Source organism: Felis catus, chromosome B1, assembly GCF_018350175.1.
Source record: "Felis catus isolate Fca126 chromosome B1, F.catus_Fca126_mat1.0, whole genome shotgun sequence".
In the NCBI taxonomy this organism is placed as follows: Eukaryota; Metazoa; Chordata; class Mammalia; order Carnivora; family Felidae; genus Felis; species Felis catus.
In genome coordinates this window covers 140,474,045-140,489,155 of record NC_058371.1, presented here as the reverse complement: position 1 = coordinate 140,489,155, position 15,111 = coordinate 140,474,045, and the positions used below count along the sequence as shown (strand labels likewise).

General features: G+C 37.6%; 1 protein-coding gene across 1 annotated transcript; it reads right to left on the bottom strand.

The window, feature by feature from the left end:
* Positions 1-2,787: 2,787 nt before the first annotated feature.
* NAA11 (N-alpha-acetyltransferase 11, NatA catalytic subunit) lies at positions 2,788-14,264 on the bottom strand. Its single transcript, XM_006931033.4, has 2 exons — positions 13,373-14,264; positions 2,788-6,408 (listed from the first exon to the last, which is right to left on the bottom strand). The coding sequence occupies exon 1, from the start codon at positions 14,076-14,078 to the stop codon at positions 13,398-13,400; it is 681 nt and encodes a 226-aa protein (XP_006931095.2). The 5' UTR covers positions 14,079-14,264; the 3' UTR covers positions 2,788-6,408; positions 13,373-13,397.
* Positions 14,265-15,111: the final 847 nt, after the last annotated feature.

The following is a 15,111-nucleotide window of genomic DNA, read 5'->3' as shown; positions in this document are numbered from 1 at the left end:
CCTATTATGCTTTTTCCTCATCAAAAACAGGAACTCCTGTGTTTTAGTGAAACTGACCCAAATGTTTTCCAATTAGAATTGTACTTGTATACAAAAATTTAAACTATAAATGCAGCCTTCTTTATTTTGAAACTATCCCCTTTCATTGTGCAAATAGGATTCCAATCAGTTATTTAAAAATGATCTATACTTTTTTTTTTTTTTTTGGACAAGGATAACAGAAGACCTAAAACAAATTTCACAAGCCATCTTTGAGTTTCTAACAGCTGACAGTTTCTTCCATTATTATACACCATCACTCTTAAACTGATTTTCTAACTCTGAATTTTGATGTTTATCACCAGCTGACGAACAATTATTTCAGGTTATTTCAGGTGCTATTATTAAGCCTGGGAAGGGTTAGTTTTCATAGAGTTGCCATCCTTACAAAGCAGGGTATATGGGATTATTTAAATATTTCCAGAGCAGGTGCCTCAGAGTGTAACTTCAGCTGTAACCTGAAATATGTGAGCTTAACCACTACCCAATACCACTACCCATTAACTTAAGGCAGTTGAGACAAAGATGCTAATCAACTAGGCACACAAAATCTGTGACATGTTAGCCTTAGATTCTTACTGGATAGAAACTAATCTAATCCTGCCCCAGAACCCCAATTTTAAGGAAGAAAATAAAACGAGGCACATGTATGAAGTGCTGAAAATCATTGCTTTTCATACGAGGAGTACTTTACAAGGGATACACAGGCAAGAGTGACTTTAAGGGACTTAAAATCTATATTCTCAACTTCCAAATGTACATCTTCCTAGACTGATAAGACCACTCTCGTGGCGTGGGTTCTTCTTTCTCAACTTTCCTTCACACTAGTCTTTCTTCTACTTTACCAAAGAAAAGTATACCTCTCACTCACCGAGAGTCTACGTAGGGCACACTGTCTCAGGACACAAAATGTCCAATTAGAAATATTTGCTTCCTCGGGGTGCCTGGGTGGCTCAGTCCTTTAAGAGTCAGACTTCAACTCAGGTCATGATCTCATGGCTTGTGAGTTCGAGTCCTGCATCGGGCTCTGTGCTAACAACTCAGAGCCTGGAGCCTGCTTTGGATTCTGTGTCTCACTTGCTCTCTGCCCTTCCCCAACTCATGCTCTCTCTCAAATATAAAGGAACATTAAAAATATATATACATTTGCTTTCTACAAGACTCCTTATGTGAAGGAGTCCATAAGTTTTCAAAATTCTTTATAATATCTTATTATTTAACTAAATTGTATCTGCTTTCAGTAATAAAGTAGGGACTCTTTAGGGCTTAGGTATGAAAAACCAACCAGATGTTTGCCTCAATGCACTACCATAGTTCACTAAAGCTTTTGAGTATGTGAAAACTTTGGTCACTCTGTGTGTGTGTGTGTGTGTGTGTGTGTGTGTGTGTATCTCTTTTACTTAAAACCATGCAAATGGGAGGTAAGTACAGTTTGATTTACATGACTAATCTTACTGATATGAATGCTTAGGTCATAGACAGCAAGAGATAAACAATTTTAAGAAGCCCCCCCCCTTTTTAAATGAATATATAGTTGATTTCCTACGTTTATAGGAATTCACTCCCTTCTTCAGACGTCATCCCTTAAAATACTCACACACATTACACATTCATCATGCCAAAGCATTGAGTTTTTTTCTGGATGCCTAGGGAGGAAAATGAATGATCACTGTTATTTTGCACAGGTTTGAATGTGGAGATAAAAACCTCTGAAAGTAGAAGTGTTAGTAATAACATTTACATGTCTTCTTACAAATTACAGTGAAGTTTTTCTTATACTACCTCATTACCCAATGGCCCTGAGGGTATGGAAGTTATTTTTATCTCTATTTTACAAATGAGAAAATTGACATGGCAGAGGATATCCAGGTAGTAATAAACCAAACCAGGATTAAAAGTTAAGCCTTTGGACTCTGAAGTCTGTGATTTCCCACTCTATTAAACCACCTCTTGCGAAAATTGCTCAACTTGCTAAAGACTATGTTCTCTAGGTAAGCTTTTATAATATGCAGTGGAGGTGATGACCCCGCTCCCAAAGTGCAAAATCTATCTTAATTTTGTGTAGGAAAGCAATTTATGTATGATTTACAATGAAAGGACTTCCGTCCCCCAGAAATTCACAAAATGTAATTCCTATGTCCATATAAGGAAACATGGCGTTTAAATAACCCTTCAAGTGTGCTTCAAGGAAATGAACTGTATCTTTTAAGATTTCAAAGAAGCATTCAGGTCTAGAAAAAAGTATAAAGAAGGACCTTGCTAATAAGTCACTTGGTCTGTTTCATTGGTTTTTGGCTGGGTACCGTTAATACAAATTCTAACTCAGAACACCCAAATGATGATGGGATAGGAGGAGTTAATGAAACATGAATAGAAGGGCATGTGGTTCCACACTGGCCTGGTATCTGGTTCTTAACTAGACATTGCATTATTTGAGCTTTTGGTTCTAGAAACAAGAACATTCCAATGTGATTTGTGAGTGTTCTTATTCTTCAAGCTTGTTCTGTACACCACAATTGCTAAATTGTAACTACTGTTTGCTTTAGAAGAACTTGGGAGAAAAAACACAGGATAAAACTGTGTTAACGTGCTAGAGATAAGGAAAGGGATGTGGGTGGATTTGGGAAAGGATGGGGTGGCAAGTCATGACCAAAACAAGGATGTCCTCAAAATAGCATGCATAATATAATCACATTTATGTAAAATACATGAATAATCATATACATGTATTAAATGATCACACGTATGTAAAATTCTGTGTATGTATTTTTTATTTTTTAATTAATGGACTATTTCAGAGCAGTTTGGGGTTTACAGAAAAATAACCAGAACGTACAGAGTTCTCATATACCACCTCAACTATCCCCGTATATGTTTTACTAGAAACAAAAATTTGTTGTATCTTCTCTTTTTTTTTGCCACTTTTGACAAATTAATTTAAATCTGGGCAGTATCACCATGGAAAAAAATGCCCTTAAAATTACCTTTATGAGGAATTCAATACCTTGTACTGGTCAGTGATTTTCAGATGGCAGAATGCGAAACAATCTGAGCTGGAGTCAGAGAAATTGCATCTTTGACATAGCACCTGGGTGACTTTGATGCATAGGTTGAAAACTCCTGGGCCAGAAATTCTCATTCCTGGACAGAAAACTCTCTTGAAAGTGCTTCCCACACCACCTCCACATAAAGGTCTGATGTCTGATGCTCCAATTTAAAACAAAACAAAAGGTTGTGTTCATTTTCAAATTCTGTGTCAGATGTCAGCATGGAAAAAAATTATTAATGTCTGGAGCAGTCTATGGACCAAAGAACACAATAAATTGAGTGACAGTGGAAAGTGAAATTTTTAAAAATCTCATATACTGTTTACTTGTTTGGACATCAAAGGTGAGGAAATATTAATGTAGCAAAACTCTCTAATAGATGATGTAATGTCAATTATTATCAACATATTTTGTGTACTGTGTATATACTTTTTGGTGTACACGTTTTGATGAAATATATCTGGAATTTTCATTGAAATTATTAGGCTGTCAATGTAATGTAACAAAATTCCAAAGACAAATCGTACTTATGTGACTGTGTATTTCAGAATGGGATTCTGAATTAGTGTCTAATCCAAACCGACCCAAGGGCCAGTCACAGGTGTTCTGAACTCAGTTCCAAGGTTGGAGATGAGCTTTAAGACCCTCACTAGGCAAAGTGTGGTTCCTAGACCAGCAAGATCAGTGTTGTCTAGGAACTAGTTAGAAATGCAGACACTCAGCCCCCACCCCAGACCCATAGAAACAAAAATCCGCATTTTTAACATGATCCCTGAGAGGACTCATCTGCAAGCAAAAATTTGAGAAAACTTCCCTTCAGCTATTTCAGAGTCCTGATCCTTTCCAGATTTTCCCAGCTTTGAATTAACTTCCAGCACAACTCCCTACTTTTCCAACACATCCACACACCCCATTACTTTTATTTTAGATAAGCATCTCCTGCCCCTCGTTCTCATTTTCAAAGGGAAAATCATACAGATTTGAACTAGGTAACTCACAGGCTTCATTCGCAGGTTTCTCTCTTTTGGCCAAAGAAAAGTTTTCACTTTGAGAATTAATATTTCTGAATAATTTTCTGACAGACCTGAGCCCACCCAGTAGGTTCTTCCAAGTAAAGGAGAGGGTGTGGGTCATTCTCTGCAGCTAGTACAACGGTGCTCACCATTAACTACCCTACATCCTTGCTTCAAAGTCTTGCTGATGTCTTTCTAGGATTGTATTTAAGTAAAAAGAAGTCAGCCCATTTAAAAAACGACAAAAATTTGTTCTACGCAAGAAGAACAATGTTATTACAAACAGAAGTGTCACAGGTTCCCTCCGTTTCAGTGTTCCAGAAAGCTGCTGCTGCTGCTAAATCACCATTATTACTCTGGAACCACTTGGGAACATGCTAATTTACATCCAAAGCAATATTAGTATTATTGTTTATTTTCCTTTCATTATCTACATAGGCACAGTCCAAACTAGGTAGTTGCTATAATTCTGCCTTCTTTTGGTAGGAGACTGGGAAAAAGGATATAATGGTAACAAAGAAAAGCAGCCAATAGTTTTAGTAAATAACACTGCAAAACTCAGATATCATTTCTTATTTTCCAATTACTCCAATTCCTATCATTAAGTTAATACAGACAGTAATGTGCCTGGTGCTGGAGAGAAATCATTCAGGTAAGCTGAGGCTACTCCTTCTGTTTCTCCATCTGCTAAGCTGTTAACACGAAGACATATTGACAAGGGCTCAAGGAAAACATGGAATATTTCATCAGTAAGATTATGCTGCCCTAGAGACAGATGTTAGAAAGCTGCAATATTTAAAAATAAAGAGATAAACACATGCTTGAGGGGAAGGAATAGTTTCAGAGCTGGGAGAGAAAATTAAAAAGAAAAAAAGGAAAAATGGAAAGATAGATGAGAGGTTTGTATTACCACAGGAAATAGCAAATCCTTATTGTGTAGGGAAAAAACTTTTATATGCCTCAGGCAATCATTTACTATTAGGTAAGCATTCTTAGAGTGCACTGGGGCAGATTTGTAAGAAGTGCTTAGCAGGGCTGATTATGATTACAGAGAACAGATTTATTTCTTGTCATCAGGTGGTTAATGTCAAGGATTTGACTTAAAACCATATACACTGGTTTTCATAAAAATTTAAACATAGGAAATGTTATATACTATGGTAATTCACATTCAGGGATATAAGAGCAACGTTAAGTAACGGTAACTCTGTATTTATCTGGTGCCTTATACTGCAGAGGTCAAAGTACTTTGTCTTCACTTATTTTTACTGGAGAAAAAGAGTAAAACAGAATTATAATGGTGGGTTATATACAAATATTTACAAATGACATATAGTTGCCATGGATCAAGTCAACAGAACATTTTAAACCATAGATTTTCTTTTTTTGCTATAGTTTTCACACTTTTATAAATAAAATGCAAAGAGTAGTAATAGGAAAGTGAAAGGAAGTTTGGCCTTGAATTCAAATAGACTCAGGTTCAGATCCTAGATATTTACTTTGCTTCTTTGAGTTTCAGTTTCCTCATCTATAAAACAGGAATAATAAGCCTACCTTGTAAGGTTGCTGAGAAAATTAAATATGTCATTAATAAGAATCCTAGCATTGCCTGAATATCATTGGCACTCAGTAAATGGCAAGTTATGTCATTAACAAGAAAACCAAATTGACACAAACAAGGAGATCAGATATTACAATTTAATTACTGGTTGTCCTTTTCTTAATATCTCCAAGTTCTGATTACATTGTAGAGGCCCTTGCTCATGGCTTTCTCCCACTGGAAAGGAGAATACCTCCTCCAGAAAGGGAAGGGTATGACAGAGGACGAGTTCCCAGAGAAAAGAAGAGAAAACAGAATACTTCTTCCAGCAAAGAGGAAGAAAGAAGAGGAAAGGGGCACGAGGTCTGACTTGATGGTTCTGATGGCCCCCTCTAGGATGAGAACCCAGGTAAATAGTGGCAAAAACTGAAAGCAGAGGGGCTTCCTGTTTAGCACTCCAGGAAGAGGCAACCTTGCTAGACAACCACACCCAGCACAGGACTACAACAAACAGAGTAAAACGGCGGCATGGTGTGAGGAGGCCAAAGAAGGTTCCGTGATGGGAGGCCTCAAACTTTCTTGGCTCTTGTGCAGGAGGCTCTGGTATCCAGGTGTTCCTTTATAATCCCAGTGGGATATGTGGAAGGTTGTTGAGAGTGAGAAGCCATTGGGGTCACTGTGAGATGACCCCAGAAAAGGTGCTGCAGAGCATATAGGCTGAGCCAGGGCTCAGAGGGCAGGCGTGGCTGAGACACGAGGAACTGCAATGCTGTTGAGAAGTGAGAAGAAAGCAGGTGAGCGAGAGAGGGCTACAGGTTTTAACCACTCTAAAAGAATAAAATACTGGCTTTAGCAGCAGACCAATAAGGTACCAGTAACCCGTTTAGACTACATCTATCTCCGTGATGCCAGTGAGAATTTAGATGACAGCACAAAGATCCACACAGGGATCTGGGGCTCTCTCCCCTCTCAGCCATGAGGACACATGAACTTTTCCTGACACCTAAAAGCCACTTCTTCCAGGAGAACGGGGAGGAGGGAGAACACTGAAACACCCTGCAAAATCCTATTTTAAACCTAAAGAAACCAAGATGCTTTTTCTTGGCATCTTCAAATTCTAGCCCATCCTACTCCACTCAAAAAGAAATTTATTTCAATTCTTAAGAAAGGAGAGGCCTTTTTTAGCTCTTGATAAGCTAGATACAACGTGTCTGATTCTATAAGTCACATTTTCTCTCTGTGAGGCCTGGAGATGAAACCAAAATATCCATTATGTCTCTTTATTCATAACCTTAAGGTGTCCTAATTATATTAGGTAATAGGAAGTAGTACCTTTTATACCTTTTCCCTACTTTCCTTTTTAAAATTACTGCAGAGGTAATTTGGGAGTTTCCTTCCTTCCTTCAATGAATATTTACTGAGTACCTACCATGAATGAATAATGTGCCAAGAGTTTAGGAAACAAAGATAAATGAGACATGGACCCTATCCTTAGTAAGGTAGAAAGGTGTATAGGATATGTGAACGGAATATATAAGTTAAAGAAAAGCTAGTCAAGTATTGCTGCCCATTGCTGAATGGCTGCCAACAAAACAATGGGATGTTACAACAAGAAAGGTGCATTTTTCTCGTCTATAAAATAAAAATAAGAACATAAAGGCTAGGATGCACAGAGAAGTTAAAAAGCATTTTGTTTTCCACAAAATCATACTTACAGAAAAGTCAGTTTCTAGAATAACAACAGTAAATCAAGTTGCAGGACAGTCAGAGGCACACAATACAAAGATCTTATTTTTTTTTTTTAAGTGTATTTACTGTAATAGAAAAATAATAAGATGTGAGAGAATGGGTCAGAAAGACTATTATCATTACCTTTTTCAATGTATTTCAAATAGAATTAAGATAGGCATGCAAAGGTAGTTATACAAAAACCAAATATTACATAGTTGTTTTAATTTTCTCAGTAAGTACTGCTTGATCATTTTAAGAAGTTAAATTTTAAAAGTCAAATAACGAAATAATAAATGCCCTAGGGTAGTTTGCTGTTTAATGGTACAGACATTTTTTATAATGATTCTTTTTAAAATATGAATATTAAAGCCCTGAATTGAGCTTATTAAAGTTCAAATTTTTACATATCCAGGATTTCTTAAAGGTGGGCAATGGAAGCCTGAGAAATATTTTAATTATTAACAAGATTTTATGAATGCAAAACAGAACTTATGCTTTACTTTTATGCTTTGCTTAAAGAAATAAAAAAAAAACCCTATGATGTTTTGAGGATATTAGTCCATAGAAAAGCATTGCAGAATGTTTTCATTCTGCATTTTTGCATTTGTTCCTCTGGTTCCTAGAACCACTGCCATTCACTTATCATCTCTTCCTTGTATCTTTTACCATAAAGCTCATTAGAATTTATATACTGGAGCACAGATAGAGTACAGAATTTAGGAAAAACCTCTGTTTTTATCAGTTACCCCTGACAAAGTTGGTATTTCATTCACCCTAAATATACATCATTCACTGACTGAAAAGTGACATTGTTAGAGATTATAAATAATTCAACAAATTGTATCTATCTGATTAGTATTTCAAAAACAATATTTTATCTCTTCCCAACCCCCTCTTTATCTTCATAGAGTGCATTTGCATTGAAATCTATGGTTTCTGGCATATCTGGGGTAAGGTTATACTAGGAATTTACCAGACCTGTCAGTCTCTAACTTTCTTCCATATTTCATTATATCATTCCAGTTATAATTAGTTGTCTGGTAAAATTAAGAACAGTCTATTTCAGTGAATGCTCATGTGAACATTTAACAACTTTTTGTTAGGATGACAGCTTAGCGACAGAAAGAATAAACCAGAAAGGAGAGTCACTGAAGTAACCCTGGCTAACTCAATATTGCCAAGTCAATGGAAAATTTTGAGATTTTTGCGTTTTTTTTTTCTTTTTTGTTATTAATCATCAAGCACATATTTCTTGTCAGGAGATAAGCATCAGCTTGATGGCATTCCTGCCTCAACTAGCATGTTTTGAACTGACCTGTCTTCATTGCTATGGCTCCCTAGAAACTTTGCTGTTGATTAGCATTGATTCAGCTGAATGCTTTGACATTCAGCTTGTCAGTGAAAGCTATTTTAATCATTAAGATGCATCTCCCTTCCAAGACTGCAAACTGTTGCTGCTCATACACAACAGTCTATCATTTGATTACTGTGGAAAAGGAAAGAGGCTGAATGGCTCCTATTACTACAGATTATATTAAGAGCTAAAATTTACAGAATATTTGTATGTGAGGTATTGTGCTAAGCAATTCACAGGAACTGTCTCATTTAATCCGTACCATCATGGAATCTCACTACCGTGGTTTGCGTCCCTGTTCTCCACTTATTATCTGTAAGACATGCAGCCCTCATCTATAAAGTGGAGTAATAGTACCTACTTCTGGGGATGTTATGAAGATTAAATGAGAGCATTCATAGACACTCCCTAGAATAGTATCTACAACATAGTGAGTTCTCATATTTTTAGCAGTAAGTTTTATTACTTTGTACATGAAGACATTCAGTCTCCTTTACCAATTGCCCTATTCACCATCACTTCTAACTTTAACCATTTCTGTTGCCTAGACCAACGGAGGAGATAAAGGAAAATGGAAAGTTATTCTTTCACGACTTTATTCCGTAGGTATTTGAACTCCAGCTCCACAAGAGGGTGTGCCATAACTGTGGCAGGATAATTAACCTTTAAATTTTTTTCTTCCTGTTCTTTCTGTCCTCACAGGCTTTTCCCATTCAGACAACTAAGTGTATATACTAGTGAGACCCTGTTGAGTAGGATGATAACTGAGATTTTAGGCAGTTTAAGGGATCTCAGAATAGAAGGGGCATTTCTTCCAGGCTTTAATGAGAGGCATAAAGGCAGCAAGGTGGCAGAATCCCAGTTTCCCACGCCCAAGTTTGTACAAGAGCAGAAAACACGTGTCATGCGACTAAGCAGGTAGCACTGGGTGGCTCAAGAGTTCCCTGGGCCACATTTTGGAGAGGGAGCAGCAGAATGTTCCCAAGCTCTGCGGGGAAGCAGAATTTCTGATACTCCACAGCACCACTAGGATGTTTCCCACTGTTGCAGAAACTATGCTGTCTCATTACCAGAAGTCATTATTTTTCCTCCTGGGCACACAGCTAAACTACATTTCCTAGCTTCCCCTGCAGTTAGTTAGAAAAGTGGTACAGACTTTTAAAACCTACATAAACCTCTGTGTAAATTCTCTTCCCCTATCTGCAAGCTGAATGTGTGTAAACCCGTAGTGGACACATGATTCTAGAAAATGGCAGAGTCACTGAGTCAGGGGTTCTTGACCTGAGATTTAATAATAGAATTTAGGAGATGATGGCCTTGGATCTGGAACAAAAAAAATCCCTGTATTTTCATTAACCTTTAACGAAATTTAGCATTTCCTTCTATTATGAATGTAGGCACCAATGCATAGCAGTACCAGCATTACGTGTGGCTTTGTCACCGACCAGAACACCTAAACCATAGTTATTTTTGAATTACATTACAGCTGTTGAAGGTATCTCAAAATATCATCTACAACTAAACTCTCATTCAAGTAACATAATGAGACCCACTGCTTGATATTTAAATTTCATATGGGAATAAATTTATTTAAACAGAGTTTGCTAACTGTATTTCAATAAAAGTGGTTTCCTTTGAAATCCCATATAATCTGTATGTCTTTAAAAACAGTTTTATTAGAAGGGATCCCTAGGCTTCACCAGATCGCCAAAGGAGGCTATGGAACAAAAAAAAGTTACAAACAATTGTTCTAGATGGATTCCTGAATAACTTTACAGTTATTCAGGAGTCTCTTTTTTCCTCTCCCTTTCATATCCCAATCGCACTGATGACCTACATTGGACTAAGATGTGAGAAATAAGCTGGTATTCTGTTAACTTACTGAGACTGCAGGTTATTTTTTTTTAGAACAGTTAGCCTATGTAGACTAATCCTTGTGCTAGGAAAATGGCCCAAACATGACAGAGAGTGTAGAGACCTTAAGAGGCCTCTGGGTAGAAAGGACTTTGAAGTATATAGTGAGGGCCAAAGATTGATGGGGTCCATGAAGATGACTCAGCAAATATCAACTTAGAAGGATAATGATGCCAAGTGCAGGAAACATCTCCTTGAACTTAGAAATAAAGTTTAATAACAGTAACATAAAGAAACATTTCAATTATGCCTGAATTTGGACCCTGAGATTTAGAATTGTCACACAATAATTTTCTTATTTCATATTTATTTTTTCTTGTCCCCTATTAGGGTGATAGTCATTTTTGTTTCTCATAGTAAGTACTTTCGAATTCATCAAACTATATGCATATAAATATAAATGTAAATATATGTAATAAAAATCTAAATAACATGAAAATTAAAAAAATATAAATCCTTTATATATGAATATATACAATTTATTTTTTTTAAAGCTATCTTCAACTAGCTCTGTTCCACTTAAAATCCTTCTTAGCTGCAGGGTAACAAGTGAAGAGAAGCCAGTACCACTAAGATGAGATCAATATTATATAAGTCCTTCTATACAGGAATTTGAAAATTGGTAATTTTTTAAAAGGCTTGTTGAATTAGATAGAATAGTCTTGACAGAACCCTTCAGAGGGTTTTTTCCCCCTGATTTTAAGTATTTATTTTAATTGCAGTTAGTTCACATACAGTGTTATATGAGTTTCAGGTACACAGTATAGCAATTCAACACTTCATTACATCACCCGGTGCTCATTATGCCAAGTGCACTCCTTAATCTCCATCACTTATTTAACCAAACCCCCACCTCCTTCAGGGTTCTTAAGGCAGATAAAAATCTGACAACACTTCTCTTAAGAAATTAAGTTTTGTTTAATTTTACCTTCCCTCTTAGACTGTTTTGCTGCCTTTATCTTAACCTTAGACTAAATGAATCAGTCATTTTGAAACATTCAGGTTGTTAAAAGCCAGATGCAAAGACTCCTCTGAGGACAGACTCTTTTTTAAACAAATTTTTATAATCTATGGAGCCACATGAATGAAAATAAAATAGGGTTAGTGTGCAATACAGTTTGGGTTTCAGCATTAAAATGTGTAAAAAAATAGAATGCATTTATTTTTAAGTGTTATGTGATATAAACATCAACCTGTCCAGATCATAATTGTATACCAACTCCAAGCCTCATGCCCTGGCAAGTAAAAATTTTTATGGATGAGTAAATCAAACAGCATTTATTTTAACTATATGTAATGTCTATCACTCATGACTGGGCTTTGTTATGAGAAAGTTGCCTTTTCCACATGTAAGGGTAAGGTGACTGTGTTTAGAATTTAAAGCTTCTACATTGACAGTAGCTCACTGATCCTTGAAATTCTTAGGGTGTTAGAAAGTTCCTGAGGGAAATGAAATAATCTTTTAAAACTACTTTTTAGTGGCTGCTTTGTATTAGTACTAACGTGTATTAGAAAGTATAATAATTTTGGTTCTTTGAAATTTTTATGTCAATTTTCACACATTCGAAAGAGTAAAGAATAGCACAATGAATCCCTCAAGTACCTATTGGCAACCTCAAGAATGATCATGTGTTGCCATTCTTATTTTATACATTTCTTGCCCCCCAACTTTTTTCCTCTTTTTTTTTTTTGCTGGAATATTTTAAAGTAGATCTGAGACCTCCTATTCTTTCACTTCAAATTATTTCAGTATGTATCTCTAACAGATAAAGACTTAAAAAAATACAATACCAGTTAGCTCACCAAGCAAAATCATTGACCATTCCTTAATAACACAGCCCGTGTTCAAATTTTGCTTGGTTGTCTCAAAATGTCTTGTATTCAACTTGTTTAAATCAGGACCCAAACAATGTCCACAACAGTAGCATTTGGTTAATATATTTTAATAAATTCCTCCTCCCTTTTAAAAAATGACATTTTGTTTATTGGAGAAACCAGGTCATTTGTTCTGTAAAAATCGTCTCACTCTGGATTTGGCTGATTGCATCATGGCAAGGTTTAATGTCCCTGTCTTTTTTTTTTTTTCTTTCTTATAAAAATGATAGTTAGATCTAAAGCCTTGTTTGTATTCAAGATTAATGTCACACACACATGCTCACACATAAAATTTTCTTTGGGCAAGAATATTTCACAGGTATTACTGTGCACTTACTATTGCGTTAGGAGACATATGACATTTGTCAGGCACTCTTTTAGTGATGTTATACTTGCCCAGTGACTTCAAGTGTTGTCAGTCTGATTCATAATGACAAAGTGGCTTCAACTTTCACCTAATAGTGTTAGCCACTGATGACAGTGGGCTAGATCTATTATTTCATCAAGAGTTGCAACACGGTGATTTTATAGTCCTATTATTCATTCTGCATTTATTAACTGTGATTCCATAAAGAAGAAATTTCTTCCACCAACTATGTGCACACCCTGAAATATAATTCACACCAAAAAAGCAGGGAAAATGTTGGTTTCTTTTACTGAATTTAATCTACTTTTAGTGTATGAATGGGAGTCCTATTAACTTCCAGTAGTGAGCAATGAGTTTGCTCTAACCCAGTCTATACTCTTCCTCAAGGTCACCAGGTGGTCCAGCAGGACTGGGATGCAATGGCGTAGGATGGGATGGGGCAGGCCATGGTATTTAGGGTAGCAAGGGATTGGATCAGGGAAAACAGAATACCTTAAGCAGGTTCTAGGAGGTAGACTCAATCTTCTGAGCTGTTCTGGGCATCGGTGCTCTCCATGGACTCGCTGTGTTCCTTGTGGTCATTGCTATTATCATCAGCGGCTGGGATCTTCTTCTCCTCACCATCCTCTTCAGAACTAGGAAGTGTGCTTCCCCGGGTTTCCTGGTTTTCCTTGGAGCCTAGTACCACGTACCTGCCCTTCTCCTTCAGCTCTGGCTGCCTTCTCAGCTCATTGGCCATGTGCGAGAGATCCCTCTTCATAGCATAAGCATCTTCCCCATCTGCATAGTATTTGGGTTCCACCTCACTAACCTGGAAGTTGAGGGTGTTAGAATAGAGGTGCAAGGCTGCTCGGTTACTCTTCCTGACGTGCAGGGACACGTACTTGGCGCTAAAGTTCTCGATCATGGCCCGAGAGGCCTGTTCCATCAGCTTCTGGGCCAGGCCGAGGCGCCGGTGCGATCTCTTCACAGCCAGTGAGGTGATATGTCCATGGGGGACATCATCTGGGTCCTCCTCCATTTTGGCCAGGACATAGCCCACAATCTTCCCGTCCTCGTCCTCAGCAATGTAAGAAAGCTGGGGCCAGGAAAGGCCATGGTAGAAATAGTATTTCATCTGGTAGTTCTCGGGAAGGCAAAGAAGGTTGCAGTGTTGCATGTTAATCAGGTCGTCTGGCCGAGCATTGCGGATGTTCATAATGGCGGCAGGTAGCAAATGGGAGTTAGATGGTGGTCACCGAAAAGAGGCTGCCACCAAGCGCAAGAGTCACTTTTTGCCTCAAGGACTTGAGTCCAGGGAGCCGAAGTCGTAGGACTGGACGACACGGACGGGGGCTGTCGGGAAGGCAGGACACCCTGGAGACGGAAGGGGCGGTGCTAAGACGCGGCTTTCGAAGTGCGCCACCTAGTCCCAGCCAATGAGGTTTTCACGTTATATTCCTGATGCGCGCGCAAGGCTTAGGGGGTGGGGATGTGCAGTTTATTAGGATCTCCTTGGTTTTAAAATGCAACGTTTGGACTGTTGCTGCCACTATTCTTTTATTTGTTTCAATTTTCAGTTTCTTCTTTTGGATACATATGGGTAAACTTTGACGAACTGAATAAATCCATATAACCAGAATATAGATCGAGAACCAGAACATTGCACACACCCTAGAAATACCTGCTCAGATCCCCTTCCAGTACTCTGATCCGGTGTCCCAAAAGTAACCATCACCTAGATTTCTAACAGTTTCTGTATAAATGGAATCATGGCACATACACTCTTTTTGTGTTGAGGTACCCCCTCCCTACCCAACTTATACTTGTTTCAGCTACTTGTGTGTAGTTGGGAGTTTTTCATATTCTTTCCTGTCTGATATTCCATTGCCTAAATATATCACCTCTACCGTTGATGACAGTTTGTGTTATTTCCAATTTGGGAAAATAGTAATTGTAACTAAACGTTCTGGAACATGCCTTTTGTAGAAACATGCATATTTATCCAGGATTAGAATTACTGGGTCAGAAGATATTATGATGTTCAACTTCTATAAATAATGTTAAGCAATTTTCCAAGGTGGTTGCTCTGTAACTGAACCCAAATCTGTCTGACCTATGTGAAGGAAAGCCAAACACTGAGGTATCAGGTATGCAGCAAGGAGAGCTTATTGGAGAAGCAGCTGAACAGAAGCTAGGAGGACAAACCTCAAAAGTGCTTCACCAAGGGGGAAAGAACAAATTTTTTGTTT

Excerpts from the sequence above, each read along its gene's own strand:
- NAA11 (XM_006931033.4), bottom strand. The coding sequence starts at position 14,078 with ATGAACATCCGCAATGCTCGGCCAGACGACCTGATTAACATGCAACAC.